This window comes from Sciurus vulgaris, assembly GCF_902686455.1.
Source record: "Sciurus vulgaris genome assembly, chromosome: 8".
Taxonomy (NCBI): domain Eukaryota; kingdom Metazoa; phylum Chordata; class Mammalia; order Rodentia; family Sciuridae; genus Sciurus; species Sciurus vulgaris.
Genome location: NC_136468.1, coordinates 14,526,452 through 14,554,272, shown reverse-complemented (window position 1 = coordinate 14,554,272; position 27,821 = coordinate 14,526,452). Strand labels below are relative to the sequence as shown.

At 43.0% G+C, this 27,821-nt stretch overlaps 1 protein-coding gene across 2 annotated transcripts in view; it reads left to right on the top strand.

Annotated features, from left to right (window-relative positions):
• The window catches only part of TMEM178B (transmembrane protein 178B), a 340,063-nt gene that overhangs the window by 121,885 nt on the left and 190,357 nt on the right, over positions 1-27,821 (top strand). The window contains exon 1 of one of the 2 annotated variants that reach the window (XM_079150141.1): positions 22,553-22,667. The exons of the other annotated variant lie outside the window; for it this stretch is intronic. Coding sequence (XP_079006267.1) covers positions 22,649-22,667 — 19 coding nt within the window. The 5' untranslated portion in view covers positions 22,553-22,648. Of the gene's footprint in view, positions 1-22,552; positions 22,668-27,821 lie in introns of those variants that run through there. 2 annotated transcript variants of the gene reach the window in all.

Below are 27,821 nucleotides of genomic sequence, written 5' to 3'. Positions count from 1 at the left end.
CTCAGGATCCACATTGTAGAAGGGAATGGGAGGAGCAGCATTTCACAGATGGAGAAGCCAGTCTGGGGTGCAGTGCAGTTATACCCCCTGGAGGATTTTGGTTCAACAGTGGCCCTTCAGAGCTTCCTGAGCTAGGCTGAAATGGCTAAGCCTTTATTTCCCACTTTGGTCACTTCTTGAATGTGGGCCATGGAAGTGGGTGACCTTGCATGTGTCCCTCTCTGCTCTGAGTAATCCCTACAGGGGTTGGTCACAGCCCCCGCAGAACCCAAGCAGCAAGTCCTTCCATGGAGTGGGATTGGGCTGTGCACCACATGTAGGTATATGTCTGAAGCCAACAGTTATGAAGGTCACTGAGATCAAGAGATCTAGTGTAAACTATAAACTTAAGCTATAGGAGAGAGAGAGAGAGATTTAAAACTCAAGCTGCGGTGATTGCAGAATCCATATTTTCCCCACTCAGAAGTTCCATGCACAACTTGAGGTAGGCCCACTCTCCATCTCTTTTCCCAAAGGCTCACCCTCCTCCTGCAGCCCTTCCCTGCCCTAGCTGCTCAGCTCCTTCCCATTACCTAATGTACATGAGGAGCCCTCCCCTCATGAGCAATCAGGCCAGCCACCCTTCCACCCAAGAGCTCTAGTGTTCAAAAGAAGTGAAAGAAGGCTATTTATTTTCCACTTCTATGTTTTTCTTTTCATTTAATTACTGGTATCACAACAGGATTTTTTTCTATTGCTTTTCATTGCAAATGTATGGTATTTCATCTACATTATGAGTTAAGTAGGCTTTTGTGGACTAGCCTAAAAACCCAATCATCATTTATAACCGACATGACTTCTCTGGAAATAGGTTCTGAATTCTAAATAAGTGACTCACAAATGAGGTTTTAGAATAGAACTCATTTCAGAGCTGGAGACTTTACATCTTTCTACTTTCTAGGCAATTTGGCCTCTGAATGGACTCACCATTCCCACTCTGCCTACATCCGTTATTCTTAGGTTGGATCCCCCAAATCCAACACCCTCAACCCCCATGGTGAAAGCTGAGTCACCCTGGCTCCTATTCTCAGCCCATAACTAGCTGCTGATACAAAATTAATGAATGTCCCTTAATGTGTCCTTTGTAGACTTGTATGAAATCTTAAAATCCAACCAGAGGACATCACACATCCTTGGTGCTAGGGATCATTCGGTCTCAGGCCCCAGCCTCAGTTCACATTAGTAAAATGAGACTGATTATATAATGTTTCCCTGAGGTTCTTTGCTTGGGCACCTGACACCAAATTAGAAATGAGCAGTTAGAGGTGTGCATGTAAACTTCTGAAGCTGAGAGGCTGCTAAACTTGGGTGTGGAGGTAACACATTTGACTGACATTAACATCTGCATTCCATATGCCACCCCATCCTACTGCTTCACTCCTGGAGCTTCAAGATGCTGCCTTGTTGCCATGGAAACTAGGAAAAGCTATTGTATATAAGTTACGTCTTTCTCAAGGCTCACAGGCGCATCCTCCTGGGAGAACAGGTAAAGGAGGAAGAAGGGGTCATTTTAGGCAATTGTCCAATGAGTGTAATGTAATGCTGAAGCTGAGTGCCAATAGATAGCTCCATGCCAGCAGCCTCTCCCATCCATTGCTCCAGCCTGGCCTTGACTGCATGTCACATGAGCACTACATGCTACTATGCCCCCATCCTGTGTTGTCATCAGTTCCTACCCTCAAGGGAGCTTTTCATTTCTAGGAAGTGAAAATTACTTCAAATCAGAAGGAGCAGGGTCCTCTGGCTTGTGGTTAAGTGTTGAAATTCAGTTTCTTGTTTAGCTTGCTGAGCTAACAGAAACTTGCAATGAAAAAAAAATTACAAACCCAACTCCGATCCCTCATGAAATCGAACTAGAGGAACTGGGATTCTGAGTGTTTACGAGTCCTGGTTAGAGCTTTGTGGTTCTGGTTGGTGAGGGGTTGCCTTTAGTTGTCCTTGGAATGACCTTGCATTGCCAGCCCTTCATTCCTGGTGTATTCTGAGGATCTGTGGTGTGTATCACACTGCTCACTGAGCAAGTGAGCAAGACCACTGAGCCACAATCTCCTGTGTCACAGAGTAAGCAATGACACAAGTTCAGGATGTTGGGGGCCAGTGGCAAACGTAAAGCAGGATTTGGAAAAATACAATGCTACTGGCAGCTCCCAGAGGGGGAAGCAGGATGACAGGCCAGGAATGGTGGCATTTGAAATGGATCTAAATACTCCAATTGTTTACTCAAGTGAAATATGTTGAGTTCCTATCGTTCACTAGGAACTTTTTTAGGCATTGAAGTGTCAACAATCCCTGCCTCATGGAGCTTGCGTTCTTGTATGATAATAACTATTATGTATTGAATACTGTTATGGTTTAGATATGAGGTGTTCCCAAAACTCATGTGTGAGACAATGCAAGAAAGTTCAGAGGGGAAATAATTGCGTTATGATAGCCTAATTCAGTGCATTAATCCCCTGATATGGATTAACTGCGTGGTAACTGTAGGCAGAAGTAGGTCACTGGGGGCGTACCTTTGGGGTTTATATTTTGTCCCTGGTGAAGGGAGATCTCTCTGCTTCCTGGTTGCCATGTCCTGAGCTGCTTTCCTCCTCCACACTCTTCTGCTATGATGTTCTGTCTCTTCGTGGTTGCAGAGCAATGGAGTCAGCCACTTATGGACTGAGACCTCTGAAGCTATGAGTACCAAATAAACTTTTCCTCTAAAATTTTTCTTGTCAGGTCTTTTGGTGACAAAAGCTGACTAATACGAATACCTTAACATGTGCCTTGGGCTGTGTTAAGTCCTTGACGCACATTATTTCACATTAGCCAATGTGCTATAAGGTACACATTATAACTGTTTGACAGGTGAGAAAACTGAGGCTAACAGGTTGAATAACTCATGGAAGAACCTCTTGCATGAGAAATATGATTTTATTTAGGGAATTCATGTCAGGTGACATGTACAGGTAAGGTGTATGTACATTTGTTTATTATTACATTAGAAAGCTAATCCAACCCAGGCATTTAGATATGGTTTATCCCCTCTGAAACTCTTGTTGAAATTTGATTGCCATTGTGATGGTGTTGGGAGATTGGGCCTTTAAGAGTCAATAAGAGGGATTAATGCCTTTCTCTTGGGAGTGGATTAGTTACCACAAGAGTAGTTTGTTAAAAAGTGAGGCTGTCTCTCATGTTTTGTTTCCTTTGCATGAGCCCATGTACCCTTCCACTTTTGCCACCAGTTGAAGAAGTGTGAAATCCTTCATTGGCCTCCATGCTCTTGGACTACAATGGGTTAAATAAACCTCTTTTCTTTATAAATTACCCAGTGTTAGGTATTTTGGTACAGCAAAGAAAATGGCTAAGATAGGGATCTAATAAATGCATGAAGCATATGTCATTTTAGCTTATAAATCTCAATACTAATCATCATTTTTATTTTATTATTAAACAAGTCCACTTTTTTCAGTCATTAATGCATAAAAGTTAGTTTTCATATATGTGTATATGTGCTATATTTAGACATACCAAGATCAAAGTCCTTGCTTCTTCTTTTTTTGCTTTTCTAGTCAAGTCTAAAGTAACAAAATTATTCTTGAGAAAAAAAGTGTCACCTCTAAAAATTCACAAATTCACTAATTATTCACAAACAAATCTAAGAAGACTGCTTTTCTTCTATCTTTCATTTATAAAACTGGATTTTCGTCTAGGGGTCATAAGGAGGAGAAATCAATGAGTAGCTATCGCTTACTCTCTGAAGAGGGGTTCCTCTGCCCTGCTGGGTTGGAGTGGTGAATAATTCAATAATGGTCCCAGGCTCCTTTTTCCCTTCTTGAGGTTGAGCTTATTAAAATTGCATGGGCAAAGGATGCTCATGAGGAAATGGCAGGTATCCTCCATATCAGCTGTCAGAGCCTCTAGCAGAGTCTTGAAACAACCTCTCAGCACCCTGCTCTGGGACCACCGAGCTGCCATGGGTAGGGAAGGAGCAATGTGTGAATGAGTAGAGCCACGGAGGAACAGCCGCTGTCTCCTCAGGTGCAGTCTCCCTCCATTCCAGGCGTCCATCCTGGAGAGCATGGAGATGGAATGCCGCCTCCATGCTCATTATTGATCAACTTAGTCATCACCGTTGGCCTCATCATTAAGTATTTATAGTTTACTGAGTGAAAGGTAAGTGCTGAACAGATGGGGCACCCTTTTTAGAAGCTTTCCAAGACTATCTAATTCATCTCCCTCAGGGGGATGGAGTCTCCAGAGAAAGACTCTAAAGTGTCTATTGATTACAGTCTGTACTGTATTTTTATTTTGGGGAAAAATTTTAATTATACACTTAGGGATGTTTTTGAAAAATGCTATAGTTCTTCTGAAACATTTTTTCAATGTATAAAGTTTCAAGGACCAACTAGAATTCAAGTTGGGGCCAAATATGGTGGAACCAAGAAAGACTTAAAGTCCCATAGACTCAGACCAAGTTTATTTACAAGTTGTGTGGAAGAATGAAACCTAACAGTAAATCCAGTTAATTTTGGGATGAGGAAGGACATTTGAAAAAGACATCACCAAGTGCTGCTCTGGAAAGCAAGTATTTGCCAATCATCTGAATTCTTTAAGCCTCTGGTTTTAATCCCTCTGTATATATAACCACCCACCCCAATCCCAGTTCCATGGAGCAGGGGTGACATCCTGCTTTTCTTCCTCATTATATTAACATTTCCCCCCTCTTTTTATATTAGCTCTTCTTTTTCATCAGTCTATTTTATTTTTCCTGTATATTAAGATAAAACATAATTATTACAGAAAATTTTGACAGAAAAGTACAAAGGAACAGGAAAAAAGTCACCTAATTAGTCACCATCAATAGATAAATGACTGTTGTAGTGTATCCTTGGCCTTTCTTTCCACAATATAAATAATTCTTTACATATAATTTTGTGTCCCAAGGTTTGCTTATAATGATATGATAATCCATTTTATTCACTTCCTAATATTCTACCATATGGATATACATAATTCAATTAACCTTTTCTTTAAAGTTAAATATTTATGTTAGCTAGGTCTGAGTTATTATAATAATGTTGTAGTGATAATCCTTGCACATAAATCTTTTACCATATTTCTGTCAATTTTCTTAGCATAAATGCCTAGAATAGGAACTCCTGGTTCAAAAGATACAAACATTCAGTTTAGGTTCTTGATAGATAAAGTCAAATTGCTTTCTAGAAAAGTTTAACCAAAGTTGTGGAATGAGACAGACGTCATTACCCTATATGTACTTGTATGATTCCACGGATGGTATGAATCTACATTGTACACAACAATAGAAACGAAATGATGTACCCCGTTTGTGTACAATGCATCAAAATGCAGTCTGTAAAATAAAATAAATCAATTAAGAAAAAGAAGAGTTTAAGGGCTGGGGAGATAGCTCAGTTGATAAAGTGCTTGCCTTGTAAACATAGGGCCCTGGGTTTGATCCCCAGCACCGCAAAAAAAAAAAAAAAAAAGTTTAACCAGTTTACTGTCCTCTTCACCTGCAGCGAGAATCCTTTCCCCCCAAATATATGCTCATTTGGTGGATAAAGGAGAGTTACTCATTTTTGAAATTTTCCTATCTATGATCCTGAGAAGGGCTGCAGTTAAAAGAATGTTGTCGCCATTTGCATTTCTCCTTTTTTAAGTTCTCTCTTCCTTGACTTTGTCCTTGCTTCCTTGTCACCTTACTCTTGCCATCTCTGAGTAGATCAATCAGGCTTCAGTGTGCTGCTTGTGTGTCCCTCCCTCCTTCTCCTGTTTAGTCCTTTTCCTACTCTTTTAGTTCCCCCCTCAGAGACAAGGAGGTTGGCAACCCCTGGCTTAGAGGCACCAACCCTAGCTGGTTGAGGAGGTAAAGCCCAGCAGCTACCCAGATGGGTTCAGGACTGTTCAGGCTTTTATGGCTCCTGAAGCTGTTTAACACTTTGGGAAACTCCAGGAGGACTGAAACTTTGTCTTGTTGTATCTGTACCTTCAGCCCCTAGAACAGAGCTGGTGCATACAGAAGGCAAGGAGCTTAGTGCATATTTGTGGAGTGAATGAACACAGCCTTCTGAAGATTCCAGCTTCTTTGCCATGATTTGGGCCTCCTGACCCAGAGCCCTATCAGTGAGCTCAAGAAAAGAACAACAGGGTTGCCAAGGAAGTTTGAAATTAATCTACATTTTGCAATTTGTGCAAAAATGTAATTAGATTCCTTCTCCAGAGGTAATCCATTAATGTAATCAATGATTGCAGTTACTCAGTATGTAACCTTAAGAAAAATTGCAGATGCCTCATAAAAATAAACACTTACTTAGTAAAATAATTCCACACTCAGGACCAGCCATTTCTCTATTTTCTTTTCATAGTTGACATGGCATCTCCTCTGCAGCATTCCTGTTTAGGGGTAGAAGAGCTGTTCCCAGGAAGCTCAAGGGCCCTCTCTCATTCCTGCTTGCCAGGTGGGGAGCTGCTTCTACCTCCTGGAACCTGCAGAGGGGTAGACTCTCACGCTCAGGCAGTTCTGTGGCTGGCTGGTGCTTCAGATAATTGACCACATGATGGAGTCAGTATTGCTTATATTTGTTTATACAACTTAACTCTTAGTCTTAAAAATGTGAAAGTGTGAATTAACCATAATAACTTGTGTGAATTTAGGAGCTCAACTTCCTTACTTCCTCCTTCTGTAACGTAAGTTTCTCCTTCTCCTTCCAGAAACTTTTCCCTAGCTGTGGATGTTTATGAACCTCCAGTCACCCTCTAGGCCCATACCCCACTAGGGACCTAAGTCCCCTGCTTCAAGGTCCAGGGGACCCACCAGTCAGGGCCCAGTCTGGGGAGCAGGGATGGAATGAAGGCAGCTGAGAAAGATGAGGAGTTCATCTGAGCATAGTTGTGAGCTGCCTTCCCTAATAACCAGAGAGGAATAGGTGGTGTCTGTTCCTATAGTTGGAAAATTCTTCTGTAACTGAGCAGATGGAGGGAGAGTATATTGATTCCTGTGTGGTAATCCTGGAGGAGTCAATTCCGAGGCTGGGTCTCAATCTTCCATCCTCCTGTCTCCCAGGTGGAGCCGGGCACCTCCTGTGTGTATGACTGTCTGCACACTTTCTATTTATGCTCCAGTTATTTACTCCTGTGCTTATCCACTCTAGGGCAAGGAACATGTCTTATTCATTGTTTAATCACGAAGTCTAGTATGATATCTGGCATGTAGTAGGCAAAAGAGATGTTTCTTTAATTTATTAAAAGAAGTTAAGCAGTATGAGAATGTAGTTGGTCGGCAGAGGATTAGCTCAGAGCACAGTAGTGCTGGCCCAGGGAATTGCCAAAGGTAGAATTGATATTACTGTTCTGAGGATGAATTTTCTCCGTTTTAACCCTGCGAATCTTACTCCAAAACCACATGTGACCATAAGCTCTTATTTCACTTTGGGCTGATCTTTCTTGGGGGGTGCCTTTGCATTTAAACACAGGCAGAAGTTAAGAGGCAGGCTGGGGTAACAGCTTCCATGCCCACTTGGGTATGTGTTCTCTCAGGAAGAAAAGAGCCTTAGGTTTCTTCTAGCACAGGTACTTCCAGACTAGATGTTTAGAAAGCTCTGAGCACTTGGACTTGCACCTTTCACTGAAAGAATGTTGAGAGCTCGGTGCATCCCCATGATTTCTCCACCAAAAATATTTCTTCCCTTTGCAAAATTGGCAGTGCCGAGTTCAACCTCTTTGACTTCATTGTGTGTACATCCCCTTCATATGAAATATTCTCCACAGCAGAATTTTCAAACAGTGGCTGTAGGACCATCAACTTAGATACCTTGAGTGGGCTTGCAAAAAACAGATTCTTGGTCTGCCAGCTCAAACTAGAATCAAAATTTTAAGCAGGCCCAGGAATTTGCATTTTGACAAGTTTTGAAGATTCTTATGTGCTAGCTAACGTTGGATAACTCCTGACCTAGGGCATGACCTCCCTAGAAGCAGTGATCCTCTGAGATACTCTTAAAAGTTGTCTGGCCCATAGGCACCAAGAGAAGGTAATTGCTTTCTTTCTGTGGCCTGCTTCTTGCTAGTCTGTAGTTTTATGTGAAGATTATGATAGACATGGCTGAGCAAAAAATACCAGGAAGATATTGCTTCTGTCCTCTGTTGCTTAAAACTTCAAAGTGCCAATATTCATACATAAATCACCTCTGTAAAGAGCACCCTGAGGCAAATCAAATGCCATAGAGGGTGGGAAGAAGGATAGATCATCTTCCTGAGGTTAGGATGATCCAGTGAGAGTTTTAGGGGAGGTAGGTTTCAAATGGGGTGGGCCTTGAAGAATGACTGGCAATTCCCAGGCAGATGTGGGAAACGAAGAATTCTTTGATATAACAGCTCCAGCAAAGTCATGGAGAAGAGGAGGCTGGAGGGAGGAATGTCTGAGGGGCAGGGAGGAGTTGCATGTGGCTGGAAAGGAGACTCTGGAGGCTTTACCATGGAAGAGACTAAAGCAGGGGTAAAATTTAGGCATACCAGAAGTTTCTGGAGTCAATATTTTCCATCAGAATCAGACATCATCATCACGTCCTCTGGTCCAGAGTATGGTCCAGGGACTTGACCATCACATTTCCTCACACTTGGTCAATCAATCCCAATTTCCCTGTGTTTCCTCAGACCACATGTCCTCAGAGTAGTTGTGTGCCATCTGTAGTCTTTTCTGAGTGTCAGGGCCATGCTTTGGTGAGAAAGAAGACAGAGGAGAGGAACAATTTGGTCAGTTCTGCATTGTCTATGCAAACGTGGGAGGTGAGCAATCCAAATCAGTGGGTGATACAAAGGCATTTATATTTGGTTTTAAAACTCACGACATGATTGCTGGCAGCGGGAGCTGCATATTCCTTCCTAATTAGGCAAATATTCAAATGAGTCGGCAACTCTGAACACATGCCACCAAACTCTAAGGCCATGTAAAAGAAAATCTGATGATCAATTTTCATTTTAATGTTAATTACTTACATTAATACTAGTTAGAACATTCTAGAAGGTCAGAATTAAGATTCCCATCACAGTAGCCTTCTATGGCAAATGGGCTTCCATCTGTACATCTTTATCATTGATTTTTCATGATGCTGGGAATAACCACTACCAAATTTCAGAACCATTGAATAGGGCATTTGATTTATTATAGTAAGGAATATATTTTGTTAATAATAGTTTCTTGGTTGGTGTAGACTGCTTGCTCAAATCATAATTTTTGTGGCTGTGTTGCAATGTACACAGAAGGGTAGGAAAAGGCATTTATGGTTCTAATTCCCTTTTGAACTTCAGTTTCCAGTAAAGTACAGTCAGAGGTAAATTATGGCATGTACTCTAGGCCCATATGTAGACAGAACAGAATTTATAACCATCAATAAAAGCATTCATCTTTAAGTTATTAATTTAATCATGGAATTTTATAGCTGGAAGTGACATTTGAGATCATTTAATCTAACTTTATCATTTTAGTGATGAGGCCTAGAGAAAAGTTAAGGAACTTGAAGATAAAGTGCCCAAAGTGTATTTGTAGGGCATGGGCTAGCCAAGGGAAAGAAATGTGCATTGTTTACAAAACAGCAACAACGACAAAAAACAAAACCCTAGAAAGTCCTCTTGGATTACAGTTGACCCTCTACACGTTTTAGTCACAGTGTTTTAGTTACTGTTTTAGTCATAGGGAAACATACATGATGGAGACGATGGTCCTAGTCATTCCTTAACAATGATTGACTGAGCCCTAAGAAATTCCCAGGCATTCCCCAGGCCTGGCGGTACAGTGAACAAGATGGTTGTGGTCCTTGCCCTTTGGATCTTGTACTGGTTCCCAGATACACAGTGCTTTTCTGTTGGCTGTGGGCAGTGTGACCTGACCCAGATCAGCCTTTCCAGTCTTACATGTGTGATGTTCCTTAAGCTTTTCTGCTGTTCACTCTTCTAATAAGAGCAAACAGAAGCAGGCAAGAGGGATTTTTTCCTCTCTGCTATCTCCAGCAAGAGCTGGGGCAGGAGAAGCAGGCCAGAGTTGCTATGATATTCCCTGATTCCAGCTTCTGGACAGGGTGGAGGGGTTCCCTGATCTCAGGGTGGATTGGGACTGAGTGGAAGTAGGAAGGCTCCCCAGCATCATTGACTGAACCACTTCCAAACTCACGAAGCTACAGAAATTTGGTGCAGAGAAGCCAGGAAAGGGACAGATAGGAAAGATGAGTAAGCAGGTATTTATGTGTGTATACATATGGGTGGGTGGGTTCCCAGAGCCCCTCAGAAGGGTCTCCAGAAGTCTTTTTATTTTTTTATTTTTACAGACTGCATTTTGATTCATTGTACACAAATGGCGTACAACTTTTTGTTTCTATGGTTGTGCATGATGTAGGTTCACACTATTCATGTAATCATACATGTACATAGCGTATCTCCAGAAGTCGTGAGTGGTACGCCCTGCGCCTACTCCCTCCCAGACTAAGGGCCACAAACAGATGCAGTACTTGAAGGCAGGGTGGGGGGCGGACATGGAGCACTGCGCACAACGTTGGGAGATAACAACAGTCATGCCAGCTGCCTGAAGCCAGCATCTTCCCCAAAATATATGGAGTCATTTAAAAGGAATTATCTCTATTCCTCCTCCCAGAACAATTGTAGCTCATGGGATGGGTGAGGGGCTGGGCCTAAATAGTCCAGAGTAAGGGAAGGCCAGACAGAAGCTGACCAGAAATGTCTTGGGAGAAAGAAGTCAATAGAAAACTATTAAAGTAGAAAAAACAGGTAATTTTTTCCCCCTGATGCTCTGATGGGGGGAAAGATTTTCTAAATTTAAGGAAGATGAAAAAGGAAAAGATGGATAGGTTTGTTTGCAAATTAAAAATTGTGCAGGCCAAAAATTAATGAAAAATTAAGAGACAAAGAAACAGGGAAAATACTTGTAACACACAAGATAGACAAAATATTAACTTTCTCGGTGTATTAAGAGGGCATGTCAATACAGATAGAGTTCAGTGACTAAATGCCTAAAGGAAACAGTTTGCCAAGAGAAATTGATATTTCCAACAAACATGAAAAGAGTTTGGTTTCACCAGGTAATCTGATATGCAAATTAATACATATGAATATCTATCTTTTTCCCTAGCAAAATTAGAGAACTCTTATTCATTATTGGTGTGTTGGTGGGAGATTAAATTGATATAACCTTACTTGAAACCAATTTGGCTATAACTATTGAGTCTTAGAATGTTCATCCCCTTTGAGGAAGTAATTTCATTTAAGGGCCTCTCTCCTAAGGAAAACACCTGAAATACACAGAAAGTTTAATATTCAAATCATTCATCACTAAAAATTGGTAATGATCTTAGTGCTCAAAAATGGGGGTAGGAAAATGAATTATGGTTCGGTTATATAGTAGAGTGTGCTGTAACTATTAAACGTGATGTTTGTGCAAAATTCTTAGACATGAAAGAGTGCTTACATATTGAATATTAATTGAAAGAAGCAAAATGCAAAATTGTATATAGAGCTAAGTAACTAGAATGCTATAAAGAAATACATATACATATGCATATACATGAGAAAGGGCTACAAGGTAATAAACCAAAATGTTGATAGCTCTGAACAACTTTTAAGGTTTGTTTGCATTTTCACCTGTAAGCAGGTGATTCAATGCAGTCAAACAACAAAACTAAATTCCTTGTTTAGAAGGAAAGGGCAGGAGGAGGTAAGTAGGCACAATCAGAGCAGAGCTGGAGGTCAGGATGATTTGGGGGAGGGTCATGCTGGGGAGCTTAGTTAGCAAATCACGTTACTGTCTTCAGGCTCTGAGCCCAGAGATGGGGCCAGGCATCCCAGAGATGGGATGCTTAGGGCAGTCTTAACCTGACACCTAGGCATCAGGTCCGAGTCCAGACTGCAATGGTCCTATCTCTATCAAGGCAACAGAGGAAGCAACAGAAGGGGTCAGTGTTAGGACAAGTGAGAATAGGGTTCCTGAGGGCCTGAGAAGACAGGCTGTCAGGGAGACCTGGAAGACAGTCTTTAGCCTCACCTGGTCTGATGGGGTGTAATAAAAGCCCATACTTGTGTAAATCTCAACTGTATTTCACCTGCATCCCAATGTTCTCCATGCTTCATTCAGAAAAAATATCCATGCCATCAAACTGAAATATCAGCACTGAAGTGAACCAAGTAGAGAAGTGAGGTTCCAGTGAAGAACAGCAAACATGGAATGATCAGGAACTCAGAAGAGTCATACCTGTCCATGAAGCAGCAATGAATGAACTGAAGAGACTGCAGCAGAAATGCAGCTGGGGCAGCCCCTGTGGACGCATGCCTTTGAGAGTCACCTGACCTGGCCACTGTGTCCACTTAAGCCTGTCTTCCCACACAGACCTCCCTGTGACCAACAGCAAGGGTGCTGCCAGGAGTTTGTGTGGCTAGGGGTGCAGTCTGTGGTCAAAGTAATTGGCCCCCTTGGGATAACTGAAGTTGACCTCTCGAACTTATTAGTGAAGGGTTGTAAATAGCTGTGAGGACAGCTGCATGGGCAGTTAGCACTTGGGTATATTCTTTCCTCTTCTTAGTAGAGTGGGGACTGGCAAGCATTTCACAGTCATCATTCCAACTTGGGGAGCCTGCGGGAACTGTAGCAGCTTGCAGTTTTTGTGTTAGCTGGTCCAAATATCCTTACGTCACTTCTGAGCCCCAATGCTGGGTTACGTCACTTCTGAGCCCCAATGCTGGGTAGGTAAATACCCTTCTGAACATGTGCACGTGTCTCCCACACACGTGTGTGTGTGGGTACTCATTTGCTGTAATCTGGAGTTGTTAGGCGGGTTGGCCTGGAAGCAGACCCTGATAGAGTGACACATGCAGGTGTTTATTGGGGAGTTTCCTGGGTGAAGCAGGACCAGGACAGGGAAGAGCCGAGGGGCAATGGAATTACAACAAAGGCCACAGCCAGCTCTCGGGAGGCCCTGGAGCTGGCACAGCCCTGAGTTTCCTGCATTGAGGCATATGCCAGGCCTTGCTGTCATTGAAAGCAGGGTGCTGCTTGGAAAGGTCTAACCTTGGTGAAGTGCCATCTTTGGCTGGGGACAATTCTAGGGCCCAGCATCCAGCTTCCAGAGAGAATAATGTTTCTGACTAATGGCAAAACCAACACCTGGTGGCAACTGGACTTGATAATGTTAACATGGAACATTAAAAAGTTCCAGGGTGCTAGGATTAGGCTGCAAGAGTAGAGGATTCTCTTCTCTGGGTTACAATATCCTCTACTTTCCCAAAGTAGAAAGTTAATGATTTTCTCAGTTGTAAAGGAGGACAGGAATTCCTGTAATTACAAATTTTACTTTTAACATATTTCTGAGCCAAACTTTTTAATTGATTGGAGAACACTATTTATTAGAAGGCAGTTAAACTGGCAAACACCAGGATGCATTTTCCAGGTTCAAGTGCACAGACAAAAGCACCACATTGCTTTCATTCATACAAAGCAATTTGCTTTCTGGTTCTCCACAGCTGTGGGTCTGTGTGTGTTCTTGTTGCTTTGCTACGTCTCTGTTTCTCTCCTCCTCCTTTGGAAGTTGGGTGCTGGCCAAGCTTTGCCTCAGTGGCTCTTCCTGGTGGAGAAGCCTGCAGAAGTCCTGCCCATGAGCTGAGAACTCTGTCACTTCTCCTGGGATCCCTTTTGACCTGAGGAAGGTTCCTGATCTCCTGGTTCCCCTCAGCCAGGAGCCAGCGTTTGCACATAAATTAGACTTCACTGGGCTCCTCAGCTACCAAGGCTTCAGAAAAACTTAGGGAGGCATGTGAAGAAGTTGGTTTCTACCAGACCTTTAAAAAATAGCAATGCTGTCCAATAGAAACATGCGAGATACCGATTTAATCAAAAATTTTCTAGTAGTCACATTAAAAAGTAAAAAGATATTACATTTAATAATGGATTTTATTTAACCCTGTACATTAAAAGTATTGGTTCAGCAACTTATCAAGGTAAAAATTACTAATGAGATGTGTTACATTCTCTTTTGGTCCGAAGTCTTCAAAATCGGACGGTGTTTTACATTTAAAACACATCTGGATTGAATGCTAAAGTTTCATCAGGAATACTTGATCTGTCTTTAGAGTTCATAAAACTTAGCATTGGAAATGTGGATCCACCTATCCAAGTTGTTCCAAAGACATTTAAAAGTTTTTCAATAACTATACTGAGTACCAAAAAAAAAAAATCCATTTTCTTTAATTCACATCCATATTAATAAAACTGGTTTATCTTTTTTAGAAGAATTGATTTCACATCGAAACAGAGTAAAAAAAATAAAGTCATGTTCAGTGGGAAAAGACTTTATACTGCTTTAATGGTTAAATTTAAGTTTAATTAAAATTTTAAAATTTTACTTTCTCTTTCACAGTTCAACTACTGGATAGCCACATGGGACTTCTTTGGAATATTTTAAAGTATTGTTGAGTGGAAAATAACACAATATAAACAGAACAGCACTTTCAAGTGGTGTGTGTGTGTGGTGTGTGTGTGTGTGTGTGTGTGTGCACGTATGTGTGTGTATTTGCACCTCCACGAGCAGCCTTCCTGAGTCCTTATCTGGGATTAACTGCTCTTTCTGTCTTTTAATTGTGATGAATCTTGTTACCCACTTTTCCTTCCTTCCTTTCTTCCTTCCTTCTTTCCTTCTCTCCTCTCCCCTCCCCTCCCCTCCCCTCCCCTCCCCTCCCCTTCTCTTCTCCTCTTTTTATTTTTTTTTTGTAGTACTGGGAATTGAACCCAGGGTTGCTCTACCACTGAGCTACATTCAGCTCTTTTGAATTTTAATTTAGACAGGGTCTTACTAAGTTGCTGAGGCTGGCCTCAACTTGCTATCCTCCTGCCTCAGCCTCCCAAGTCCCTGGGATCATAGGTGTGCACCTCTGTGCCTTTCCGAGGTCACTTCCCACTTCACCTTCTGTTCAATCTTTCAACCTCCTTTTTCTCCTCCTTTCACATCTGGCTTTCTTCATGAACTAGCCACAGTCTGTATTTTTAAAAATCATTCTTTTTTATATCAGATATTCTTGATGCATTTTAAATATTGAATTCTTAATAAGAAAAAAAAGAGACAGTTTAGACTTTTTGCTCAGTCTAAAGTAAAATTTATACAAACCCAAACAACCAAACTTGGGTGACCCTGCATTGATTTCCTTTGCTTTTGGGTCCACTGACAGATGAAGGGGAGAATATCCCTGCTACTGAACCCAGGGGGTCAGCTGGGACCCTGGTGTTTTGCTGGGAGGGTTGCAGGGCTGTCACTTGTTTTGTGGTCGGACTCCAACAATTAGCTTTAGTTTGGAGATTTTAAAGATCACAAGAGTCTCTCGAGTTCCTGTTCTTGCGAGGGATAGAGGGAAGTCACTTCTCTGCTTTGTGGGGTTATGGCTACCCTGGGAGGTATCGGAAAAGCAGTTTAGCAGAGGAGGCGAGGTGTTATGAGCTGAGAGAAGAGTCCTCCAGGCTGGATGAGTCACTGAAGGAGGGCTGGAGGTGGGGATGGATGGGGAGCGAGGCAGGGGCCTGGGTAAACGGGAGCCAGTTGAGGTGGGACCCTGGGCAAGTCGCTCTCCCCGCTGGGCCTCGCGTTACTCCTCCTTGTCAAATGAGCTGCACGGTGCTGTTTGCTCTACTGTGCTGGCCCCTGAGCCCCGGATCTCCGTGTCAGAGCATGTCATTCCCATTGCCAGGAAGGCACCCAGGAAAGGGAATCGTAGTTAGTGCATTTCCATGTTCCACTTTCAGTCAACAGTGGTTCTAGTCTGTATGAGTCTGACTTGATCGGCCAAGACCCAAACCTGTGTCCGCCAATGAATGCCCACATGTGTCCAGGTTCTCTAGAACACCTGTGCCTTCCATGAAACTGGTAGGCGGGGCAGAACTGGTGCTGTGGCTGCTGGGGGAAGGTGTGTATGTGTGTGTGTGTGTGTTTTCAGTCCTGAGATTGAACCCAGGAGTGTTTACCACTGAGCTATATCCCTGGCGCTTTTAATTTTGACACAAGGTCTCCCAAGTTTGCTGAGGCTGGCCTTGAATTTGCAATCCTCCTCCCTCAGCCTCCCGAGTCACTGGGGTAACAGGCATGCACCACCACGCCTCGCCTGTGTGATTCTATCTTACTCAATTTACCAAGTGTTTATCACTACTTTGTCCAAGCCTTTATTTTTAGGCTCTTGTTTTGCACAGGCCTCACGACAGCCATCTTACGGAGGATAGCTCTTTCACTATGTGCCAGAGTTGGTGAGTCCTTTAAAAAGAAATTCACACAGTGCCTGTGACCCAGAAGCTTTCAAGTATATATACGTAAAGTAACTCACAGTGTATAACTTATTTTCACAAAAGATTCTTCAAGAAGTATCTTGGGTTACCAGCCCAAGGCAATGCTTTACTAGGTTCCCCAATGAAAATATGGTGAATAAAGGCCCCAACATTCAGGAAAGGGAGAGAGGAGTTTGAACTGAAATTGAGCCTTGAAGGCAGTCATCATTGGGATAAATGGAGAGGAAGGAAGATGACATTTTGAGTAAGAATAATATGGGCTGAAACTTTGGTTCTGGTTGGCTACAAAGGGCATGCAAAATAAAAAGCACACGTGTCAAGTGAGCAAATGGATGACTCCAGGTTTTCAAGTCTGGGGGACAGAGACTAAGGAGGCTGTGGGGGAGAGCAATGGAGATAGGGACAATGTCAGTCGTGGCAGGAAGGACTTGTGATGATGATGTCAGAGGCTTGTGGGCTCCTGAACTGGACTGTGATGAAGAATTGAGTGAGGAGTGCAGTTCTGAGAGTCATAGATAGAGGTGATCATGAAGTCATAAAATAGGATTTGATTCGTAAATGAAAGAGAAGAGTGAGGGCCAGATTGGCATATGTGCACACAGACTGCCCTTGTGGGAAAGAGCAAAGGGCACAGGAGGATGGGTCAGAGAGGTCGGAGGAAAGGAAAGAAGCATCATGTAGAGGAGTCCAGCAGGGCAATTTCCCCAGTGTGGGCAGGTTGAACGGGAGGGAGGAAAATCAGAGGCCCAGAAAGGCCCAAAGCAGAGCCCAGTTTGCTTCTGCAGGACTAGGAAAAGACATTTGTGGATTGAGATGTGTTCATTTTACACTTACAGATAATTTTCTCAGAGACTGGATGTTATACTTTTGCTACAGAGGTTGGGTCTTCTTTTGAGAACATTCTACAAAATAGAAAAACGCTACAAAAAAAAAAAAAATGTCTGAGAGCCTATTGAGTTTCCAGCAAGGAGAGAGATCATCGAGGTCTCAGAATGCTTCCCTTCCCTTTGGAGGATCCTCTTCTGCAAACTCTCATTTCTGTGATAATGCTCATATGTTTTCATTTGTCCTCAAGCTCAAGTGCAGCCATGTTGTATACATAAGCCAGCTTTCCCATTGGAGCTCCATGTGGTTTGGGAATGTCTCTACATTTTCCCACTGAAATAGAGACAGGAGAATCAGCAGGCCATGAGTAGATTTTCTTCCAAGACTTTCCTGTTTTAGTCAGCTTTTTGTCGCTGTGACCAAAAGACCTGACAAGAACAATTTTAGAAGAAAAGTCTCTTTGGGGGGTCATGGTCTCAGAGATCTCAATCTATATATGACTGACCTCGTCCCCATGGGCCAGAGGTGAGGCAGACCATCATGGTGGAAGGGTGTGGTAGAGGAGAGCAGCTGGGGACATGACACCAGCAAGTAGAAAGAGACTAAGCTCAGTTCACAAAATATGTCCCCAAATGCATGACCCCCAATGACTCAGCTCCTCCAGCCATCCCCTATCAGCCTGCACTTACCACCCAGTTCATCCCAGTCAGGGGAGTAATGCACTGATTAGGTTAAACTTTCATACTTCAATCATTTCAACTCTAACCTTTCTTGCATTCTCTCACACATGAGCTTTTGGGAAACACCTAATATCTAAATCATAACATTTCTTGAATTCCATGTTTGTAAAATTTGTCCTGTGAATTTCATTATGATCCATGATAGAAAATACCATATGGAGACAGATATAAATCCACTTGTTTTGTCAACAAGCACTATTTGGACCACACTCGAGAAATCATCAGACTGGAAAAGATTTTAGGGGTAAGGTTGGGAATAATAATTTGGGAAATAATTTTGTTTGTTTTCTGAATTCTGATAAACCTGTAATTTCTGGAAATATCTATGGACTTAGTGAAAGCTTGTTTAGCTTAAGCCTAACACAATTTAGATTCTGTCCAAATCTGTCTCTGAGGACATGATTCTGAGTAAGAATCAGATCTCTTCCAAATTCTGGACAGCTACCGAAGAAAGGCAGCAAATTGGGTTCATTTTTGTTGATATTCATCCCAATGGAGCTATGCTTATTTTAGTTCAAATCAAATCATATTATCAAATATTTATTATTCCCTGAGTAAAATGGAATTGAAAAAATCTCGCAGGGTAATGACCCATTTCCCCCATTGATGCAAGTGGCAGATCTTTCATTCATAATTCCTGTATTTCCTGTATACATCGTGAGGTATTTTTGAGACTAGAAAAGTGGTATTCGGAATAGTGCCATTCTCCCCGAAGTTATAGGTAGAGTGACAATATCTCAAAAAAAGGATTTAAAAATAATTAGGCCAAACATATAAGGTACTCTGTGCTATAGCCTGCAAGTTAAGAATTCAGGGGAGGTTGAATATTATTAAGTGACAGAGTGACCAGAGATGGCTTCCTGGTGTAGGTGGATCATGGAGTGACTCCTGTAGAGTTAAAACTTGAAGAGACATTGAGGGTTGGAAAGAATGTGCATGTAGACCAATTACTGTTACCTCCATTATCATTATCCTTATAGAACTTGTTGCTCTCTGAATACAGGGCTATTGATCTTCTTAATTCTTTTCAGATCCTCTTCCTTCTAGAATGTGGGCACCATGAGGTCAGGAACCATGTCTGTCTAGTTCCCTGTGTGACCCTCGCCAGCACCTGGAACAGGGCCTGGCAGATCACCCCTCCCTCCTTGCTCCCTCTCAGGGATGTACCCATCCCTGTGAAATGCACACTTGCACATGACGTGGATCAACCACTTACCCTCAGATTGTGCTGTGTCATCATAGCAGGATGCCACAGACTGGGTAGCTGGTAAAGAAAATAAATAAATTTATTTTTCACAGTTCTGGAGGCTGGAAGGCCAATATCAAAATGCCAGCACCTGGCAAGGCCTTTGGGCTGTGTTACCCGTGGTGGGAGAACAGAGAGCATGTGCACAGGCACGAGCACTCTCTCAGCAAGCCCATTCTTGCAGTAAGGAAGTCGCTCCTGTGACAGCAATGCTAATCCATTCATGGGGACACAGCCTCGTGCCCTGATCACCTCTTACAGGTCCCAGCTGTCAACACGGAAGACACATTCACACCACAGCACACCCTGCATCCATGCTCCAGCCCACGAGGGACCCTGAAAGGCAATTAAGACGGAATGTTTTGCTCAAATGGTTTGAATTCAGCTCCCTTGAGTGCAATATCCATAATTTGCCCTTCTATCACCTGGGGAAGGATTTTTCTTCAGAATCTCTATTCTTTTTTGTCAGTGGGGAAAGGGAAAGAGGATGGGAACATGCTTTTTCTGCCTTTTTATCTCCAGAGGTGTGATTGGGAGAAAACTTCTAGCAGCTTCCCAGGGGTGGGAGCAGCCAATACCAGGGTGTAATCAGAAGTGTTGTTGCTAGGCTGTATAGGATGTCGATGAAATTTGAATTGCAGACAAATGACAAATAATCCTTTAGTATATGACTGAAGTATCCTTGGGACATAGATTTTTGGTTGTTTATCTGAAACTCAAGTTTACTGGATTTTCTTTCCCCCCTCCAAATCTGGCAACCTTAATCGGGGTCTCAGACCCTCTGAAGGGCCTGTGTCAGGCACCCCAAGGTACCATCACATGTACTGACCAGGTCCTCCGTTGATATACACGTGACCAGTCTTCTGCCTTTCCTTCCTTTTGAATCCATTTTTATAGCTCCCTTCGAGTTGTTTCTTAAATCACGAGTATTTTACTGTGTGCACAGAACTGGGATCTCTTCTTTAGTGGCTTTAGAGCTTCTTCTGAGATTTTTGAGCTGCAGATAATGTTGAATATCAGTGGTTTCTTGTAGAAAAAGAGTAGAGAACAAGCCAAGCTGGAAGGGCAAGCCTGGCTTGATGATGGAAGGGCAGAAGCAAGCCCAGTGCCAGGAAGGTGCTGGCGGGATGCTGGTGCTGAACTCGGCACCTTTGGTGACGGGGGAAGTGATGAGCCCCTCGTAATGTGCCTGGCCAAGGGAAAATGGCAGGAGATTCCCACTTATAGTCCTTTCTCTGCTCTAAATGGGAAGTCATCTTCTTCCATTCCAACAGTTGTTGATAATATTTCAGCTTTTCCCTGGAGATGCATTTCAGAATAGCAGAGTTTTTAAAAGAAATTGCATGTGGCTATATTAAATCTGAGGCTTAACCGCCATCTAATATCATTATGATAATTCAGAGGCAGGCTCTAGTGGAAGTTATTAATTCAACATAGGTGTGTTAGTCTGCTTTTCACGCTGTGATGGAATACCTGAGAAAATCAATGTAAAGGAGGAAAAGCTTTCTAGCTTATGGTTTTAGTCCACGGTCACTTGGCCACTCACTTTGGTTCTTTGAGGCAGAACTTCATGGCAGGGAGCACTTGCAACAGGACTGCGCATCTCATGGAGGAGACTGGGAAGAAAAGAGAAAGCACGAGGAAGGGGCTGGGGACGGGATCAACCCAGGGCACACCCCCGTGACCTACTTTCTCCAAGTAGGCCCACCTCCCCCTGTTTCTACCATCTCCCAATAATGCATTCAGTTATGACCCCACCAGTGGATTAACCCATCGATGAGATCAGTCCTCCTGATTCAGTCACTTCCCCAGAGTCTTGCCCCAAACACCGCTGCCACACACAAGCCTTTCCAGGACATTCCAAACTTTAACGACACACGTTCTTTGCTTTAAGGAAGCAAAATTTAAACTTATCAAAACTCTTTGTTTTCCTGTTTTTTCCCCCTCCTGTGGCTATAACAGAATACCTAAGATTGGATAATTTATAAAGAAAAGAGATTTATTTTGGCTTGGAGTTCTGGAGGCTGAGAAGTTCAAGACCATGCTGCCGACATCTTCTCAGCCCCTTGTGAGGGCCTCGTGCTGTGTCCACTCATGGTGCGGAGGAGGTAAAACGTGAGGGGTGGGCTGGAGGGGCAGCCTCACTGTTCCTTACAGAAAAAGAGTAGAGAACAAGGCACGCTGGAAGGGCAAGAGCAGCTGTAGTCACAGTAACTGACCTGGCCCTGTGACCTAGTCCTGTGGGAGGGGGACTCACTCATGGGAGAAAGGCATCCATCCATTCATGAGGGCTCATCCCCATGATCTGAACCCCTCTAGGGCTTCACCCCCTCATTGCCCCACTGGGCAGAGCATACTCAAACCAGAGCAAGAACCAATGTTACAAGAATTCTTTTTAAAGAAATAAAACTCCCCAAATTAAAGACTTTTCAGGCCCCGATACTTACAGATTGGTAAAATAATAGCTGCCCCTATGTATTGAGCAACTGCGGTATGTCTAGCATTTTATATTGAATTTATTCATTGCCTCCAATCTTCTCAAATGCGCTGCAGGATGCTCCTGTTAGCTGACTAGTTTAGTACAACTTCTCTTACACATGTGGAAACTGAGCTTTGAAGAGTCGCATAGACAGTGAGCTTCCAGGTCACCTTTATAGCACTCGTTTCCTGATCCTTCATACAAACCCTAGGCATGGGTACTCTTCTTATCATCTCATTTTATTGATGGGCAAATTGAAAAACAGAGAGGTTAAATAACTCATTCAAAGTCACACAGCTGAGTGACAGAGGAAGGATTTAAAGTGAGCCATGTAGATCCAGAAACAGTGCTCTTTCCCACTACAGTATACCCTGCTTATGTGACTAGATGGGACCAGAAGGTAATGTATTGCTAAGGAGCAAAAGCATCATGGAGCAGAGAGAGCCACTTAGTTCCAGAAACTCAAAGGGAAGAGTGTAGGATGAAGTGTTCGACGCACTCGTCGGCAGAGTGGGAGCTCTGCGCTGGCCTTGCTTTAATCTCCTTGAGGCATCTTGACATTTATCACAATCAGCCTCTCCCAGCAAGAGGCTCCTGCTGAGCACCTGGCTGCACGGGCTCTTCCCTCCTCCCTGCCCCCCAAGATGCGCTGGATCAGTTTTTCCACTCTCATTACTCTTTAGCAATTCCCACCAAGTGGAGCCCTGGTCGGCCCATCCCATCATTCCTTCCTGCCGTTTTTACATCTCACAGGGTCCAATATCTCACTCAGAACTCCAAGCCACGGGAAGAGAGGCTCCCTTCCTGGACCTTGACTTTGCATTCAGCTCTGTTTCCCTGAAGGCTCAGCTGGGCTCCAGTTGACCTAGAGCTCCGTTTAGCTTAGCACACTAAGCTCAGCAGTGCCAGGTGCCACCAGACAGGCTGAGGAGTGCAAGAAGTAAAGAAAGAGCAGGTGAAGACGCTGCAATTGGCACTTGTTGCCAGGACCTTCTAGGTGCATGAATGCAGAGTCCCCAGGTAACCATGTTCGCCTGCAAGATTCCCACACAAGTAAAAATTGTTAACCCATTAAGCCATAATGATTAAGTAAAACAATGACACTAATCACTCCATAGTAAGTTGATAAGACAAAATTAGAGCTCTTATCAGCCAGGTATATTTTAATTTATCTATCTTGCATTGTACATAACTCTTTGTCATGGTGTGTCCCAGCCCAGGGCCCTGTGTCCACACTTAACAGGCGGTTATTTAAAACTGTCTTTTTTCTTAAGATGCCCCTGGGCTTTTTGCCTGAGGGTCTCAGTAGCACCCTACCACTCACATAGGGAAAAACACATTTTAGGGTTCCTGGGGTCAAGGGAAACCACGTCTCTGAAATTGTATCCAACATGTTTCTCATCACTTATATATATATTTTTTTCTCCTGAAAAGAAAGAAATTTCTCTCAGAGCTCTATTTGCTTTAGGTTTAAAAATATAGAAGTCTACTATTTGGTAGTGTTCCTGTCCAAACTGCTCTGAGATAAGAAGATAAATATTTTGTAAAATTATAGAACTGAAGTTGTTAGAAATGATTAATGAGACAAGGAAGAGCAAAGGCTTTTGTTGGGTGCCAGCGACCCTCTTGGCTATGGGATCCTTTCCCGGCTGGTTGGCAGGGGCAGTCACCACTCTACAGATGGAAGGGGTACAAGGTACTGGGAGCCTTTGATGGGAGAGGCTGTCTCTAACAATTAGGACTGGACCTCTAGCCCCTTTCTGTCACTGTGGGGGTCTGAACCCTCTCTCCTGCACACACAACCTCAGGGGTTCTGGAGTCTAAGATACCTCCTCTTTTAATAGACCCAGATTTGCTGTTTTCAAAAGGAACAAGGGTCACTTGGAATTCTGAACTCTTCAATGCCTAAAGGGAAACCAGTCAAGAGGTGAAAGCAGCTCTGGTGACAAAGAGATGTAAGAGATGAGAAGTCCTTGGGACGTACGTATTTCTGTGCCCATGGATTTGATGTCTATCTAGATGTTGGAACTGGTAAACAGACTGTTTCGTAGATTAAGCTCTGGCTTAAAGCCTTGTGATAACTATGGTAGCTAAAGTGTCATTACTAACTCTACATATCTCTTAGATATGGATAGTCCTCAGATGAACATCACTTCCAGGTACAAACTCAGCCATGGGATGTTAAAACTGAAAGAGACCATAGACATTGTCTAGCATGGTCTCTTTCCTAAAGTCTAGATGTGCCGAGGGCTGTCCAGACTCTCAAAGTCAGTCCAGGGCTCCTTGTTGGTTTTGTTGCATTTGCCTTGAGTCTGTTCTCTATCCTGGGAGGCTGGACTGCATTGACTGGTCTCCCTTCTGTGTGCCTTCCACTTGGGTTGGTCCTTCAGGGACACCACCAGAGGACCAAAAGGCAAAGCGAAGGAGGTGGTGATCTTTATCTGTGCCCCCTCTGCTCAGCGTGACAGTGCTGTGCTCCTGCGGGGGCCCCTCTTCTGCAGCTTTGGCTCTTGCCAGGTTCTGCGCACCTTTCCTTCCCTGTTCCTCAAGGCCAGAAGCAGGAACAGATCCCCCTTGTTACCGATCCCTTATTGATCGCTTCGATTCTGCACAAGTCTGCTTAGCCTCTTTAAATTCTCTTAATTCTGCACTCCGTGAGCCTAACTGTCAAAGGCACTTCCTTCCCCAATAACACTTTTATTAACTGAACTCCTATTTTTCTATTTTCATTTCAGATTCATATTTTCCTTTCATTTTTGAAGGCTCTCCAATGAACAGTGGCTCCTAAACTAGGAACTTATAATCCCACCCTGAACAGAACAAGGGCCTCCTTCTAGAATAAGACCTATCTTTGAACCCCAGCACCAAGGTACAATTCTTTTAGTAAAGAAAATCACTCCTCCCTGTTTCCTTACTCTTTCCTCCTCTTCCAACTTTTTATTTTTGTGTTTGGATTTTTGCTTTTCAAAAAGATTTCCAAAAGGGGATTCACCTGGACTCTTAGCAAAATAGGAAATAGCATTTTCTATGGAAAGGAAGGACAGTTATTTAAATTTTCTTTGTTAAGAGAGAACTAACCAGTTTCTCTCCTGCTTGATTGGCATCTCAGAGTGGGTGATCCCACCAAAGCACAGAGGCAATGTTTTTTTTTTTTTGGTACTGGAAATTGAACCCAGGGGCATTTAACCACTGTGCTACATCTCCAGTCCTCTTTTATATTTTATTTAGAGACAGGGTTTTGCTGAGTTGCTTAGGGCCTCAGTAAGATGCTGAGGCTGGTTTTGAACTTGCGATCCTCCTGCCTCAGCCTCTCGAATAGCTGGGAGTACAGGTGTGTGCCACAGCACAGGCCGGGCAATGGTCTTTTGGTAAGCCCCAACAGGTGATGTCAAGGAGGCTGCTGAGTACCAGGCAGCTCGTTCACTGAGATGACTGCTATACTACCTCGAGGTCCCCAGGAGAGGCAGCTCAATGCCCCTTGTCTTTTTCCCAGCTTGTTTACTGTAAGTAGAAATGAAAAGGAGTGATAGCATGTAGTGCTCTTCAATAGGCACCATCCTGAGATTCCAGAATCTAAGTAAAGGTGACCCCATTTTAACAGCAGCCGATAAATCACAATGTAGATTTACAAAATATATGAACCAGAGTGCAGTCTTTCTCCATATGTAACGATTCTTCACTGTAGGATATGGAAGGTTTCTTATCTCCCTTGAGTGTTTCAAACCACGGATTCTCAGTAGAGATGAGAGAACTTAACAATTCACCTGTTAGGAGACACGGTCTTTTGAAATGCAACCCTGCAAGAAGAGGAGTAACTACGTGGTCATCGGGAAGACAGGATTTTATATACAGAGGCTTATTTTACACAGTTTTCAGGAGCTTAATGTCAGGCTCCGCCTGCTTTTTTCATTTTCCCTGATCTTATCAGGGTCTCTAGTAGGAGGAGTACAATCTCAGAATAAAGGACAGTTATAAAACTTAGCTCAATGGAAAAATCCAGCACATTGTTCTTGCTATTTTTCTCCCCGACCCCCACGCCAAGGGTGAGGGAAAACTTGATCATACACCTGCATGGGTCTGAAGGTCTGAAGGCTGGCGTTTGGGGACTTTAGCAAGAGCAAAGGTTTAGGACAAACCAGTCATTGAGGAAGCTGGGGTCTCTGCTCATATTACTTACATTTCTTCTGCCTGGGGATGAGATGGGCCAGCTATTCATTCATTCATACACCCCCTCAGCCATTCATGTCTTCATGTAGTGAACATTTAATAAGCACCTACCTGTTTTAGGGTTTGTTCTGAATGTTGGGGATTCCACTGTGAACAAAATAGACATTTTTAGTTCTCATACATTCTAATGGAAATAGAAGACCAAAGCCAGGTAAAAAATTAATTAAAGGAGTCATGGGGCTCTGGAAGGAAAAAAAAAAACTAAGAGAGTTTCTATAAAAATGGTCAGAAAAACCTTCTCAGATGAGATGGGGGAAACCAAATGGGTATTTGATGGAAGAACCATGCAGGTAGAGCAAAGAGAAGGCCAAGGCTCTTAGGCAGGAGGTACTTGGAATGTGCCGTAGCTCCAGGGAGACTGATGTGGCTGGAGTGCAGTGGCTGAAGGGGACAGAAGTGAAGAGCAAGTTCGTTGGGTTAGCCATGGTCAAGATCGTGTAGCCTTATGCCAAGGTGAGCCTTCATATGGTTTTCAGTTGTGATGGAAAGACCTGAAGAGTTTTGCATGGGGAACTGACATCATAAGATCTATACCTAACAGGCCTGCTCTGGCCATCAGGAGGAGCCTCGAAGGAAGAGGGGTAGAAGGAAGACGACCAGTTGAGAAGCTACTGTACTTAGCCAGGTGAGAAATGATGGTGATTTGGGCCAGGCTGTAGTGGAAATGCTAAAAAGAAGTTGGACTGTGGATGTATTTTCAAGATGATGTTGACAGGAGTGGGTGTGCTGTTAGTTTCTGAACTGTGCAACTCTGACAAATGCCTTTTTGACATCCAGCTGAAGATGATGAGTTTATATGAACCTCACTGTAAGTCAGTAGTGTGGCACCGTAGTGGCAGTTCTGGTGCTGGTTAAGATTCCCCAGGAAGGGAAGTATCATGGTTTGGATACGAAATGTCCCCCAAAGCTCTTGTGTTACTGCAGGAGGTAAAACAATTGGATTATGAGAACTCTAAAAGATTAGATTATGAGAGCCGCCACCTATTAAGTGGCTTGAGGGATTGATCATTTGAATGGATTGCTGGGTGGCAACTGTATGCAGGTGGGCATGCGTGGAGGAAGTAAGTCCCTGGGGGCATGCCTTGGGGATTATATGTTTTGTCCCTGGTTCCTCCTGCTCTTCCTCTGCTTCCTGGCTGCCAGGAGATGAGCAGCTTTCCTAGCCATGCCCTCCTGCCATGATGTTCTGCCTCACCTCTGGCCGAGAGCAAAGGAGTCAGCTGACCATGTCCTGAGGTCTCTGAAACTGTGAGCCCCAGATAAACTTTTCTTCCTCTAAGTAGTTGTTATTTTCTTAGTGCTTTCTCTAGAGATTACATTATGATCTTGAATTTATCATAATCTACATAAAGTTAACACCTATTTAATTTTGGTAAAATGTAGGCACTTCGTGCCAATAAAATTCCATTTTTTCTCTCTCCTTTGTTATTATTGTCGTATATATCCTATATTCACATTTTCTAAACCCCACATCATTTTTATTGTTTAATAAATCTTATGCCTTTTAAACCTATTAAATTAAGAAAAGAGACTATTAAAATAGCATTTATATTTACCTATGCCTTTACCTTTCTGTGCTCTTTATTTCTTCATGGGAACTCAAGCTACAGTCTATAGTATCATTTCCTTTTAGTCTGGGGGACTTCTATTATTTCCTGTGAGGCAGGTTTGATGCAGTGAAATCTTTGTCTTTAATTATCTGGAAATGTCTTTATTTTGCCTTCAGTTTTGCAAGATAGTTTTGCTGGATATAGAATTCTTCATTAAAAGGTTGTATTTTTTTTCATTCAGTACTTTGAATATGTCATTCCATTGCCTTCTGATCTCTGCTGTTTCTGATAAGAAGTTCACTGTTGATCAGATTATTGTTCCCCTGATTATGAGTCATTTTCCTCTTGTTGCTTTCAAGATTTTGTCTCTGGCTTTCAGCACTTTGACTGTAATGAA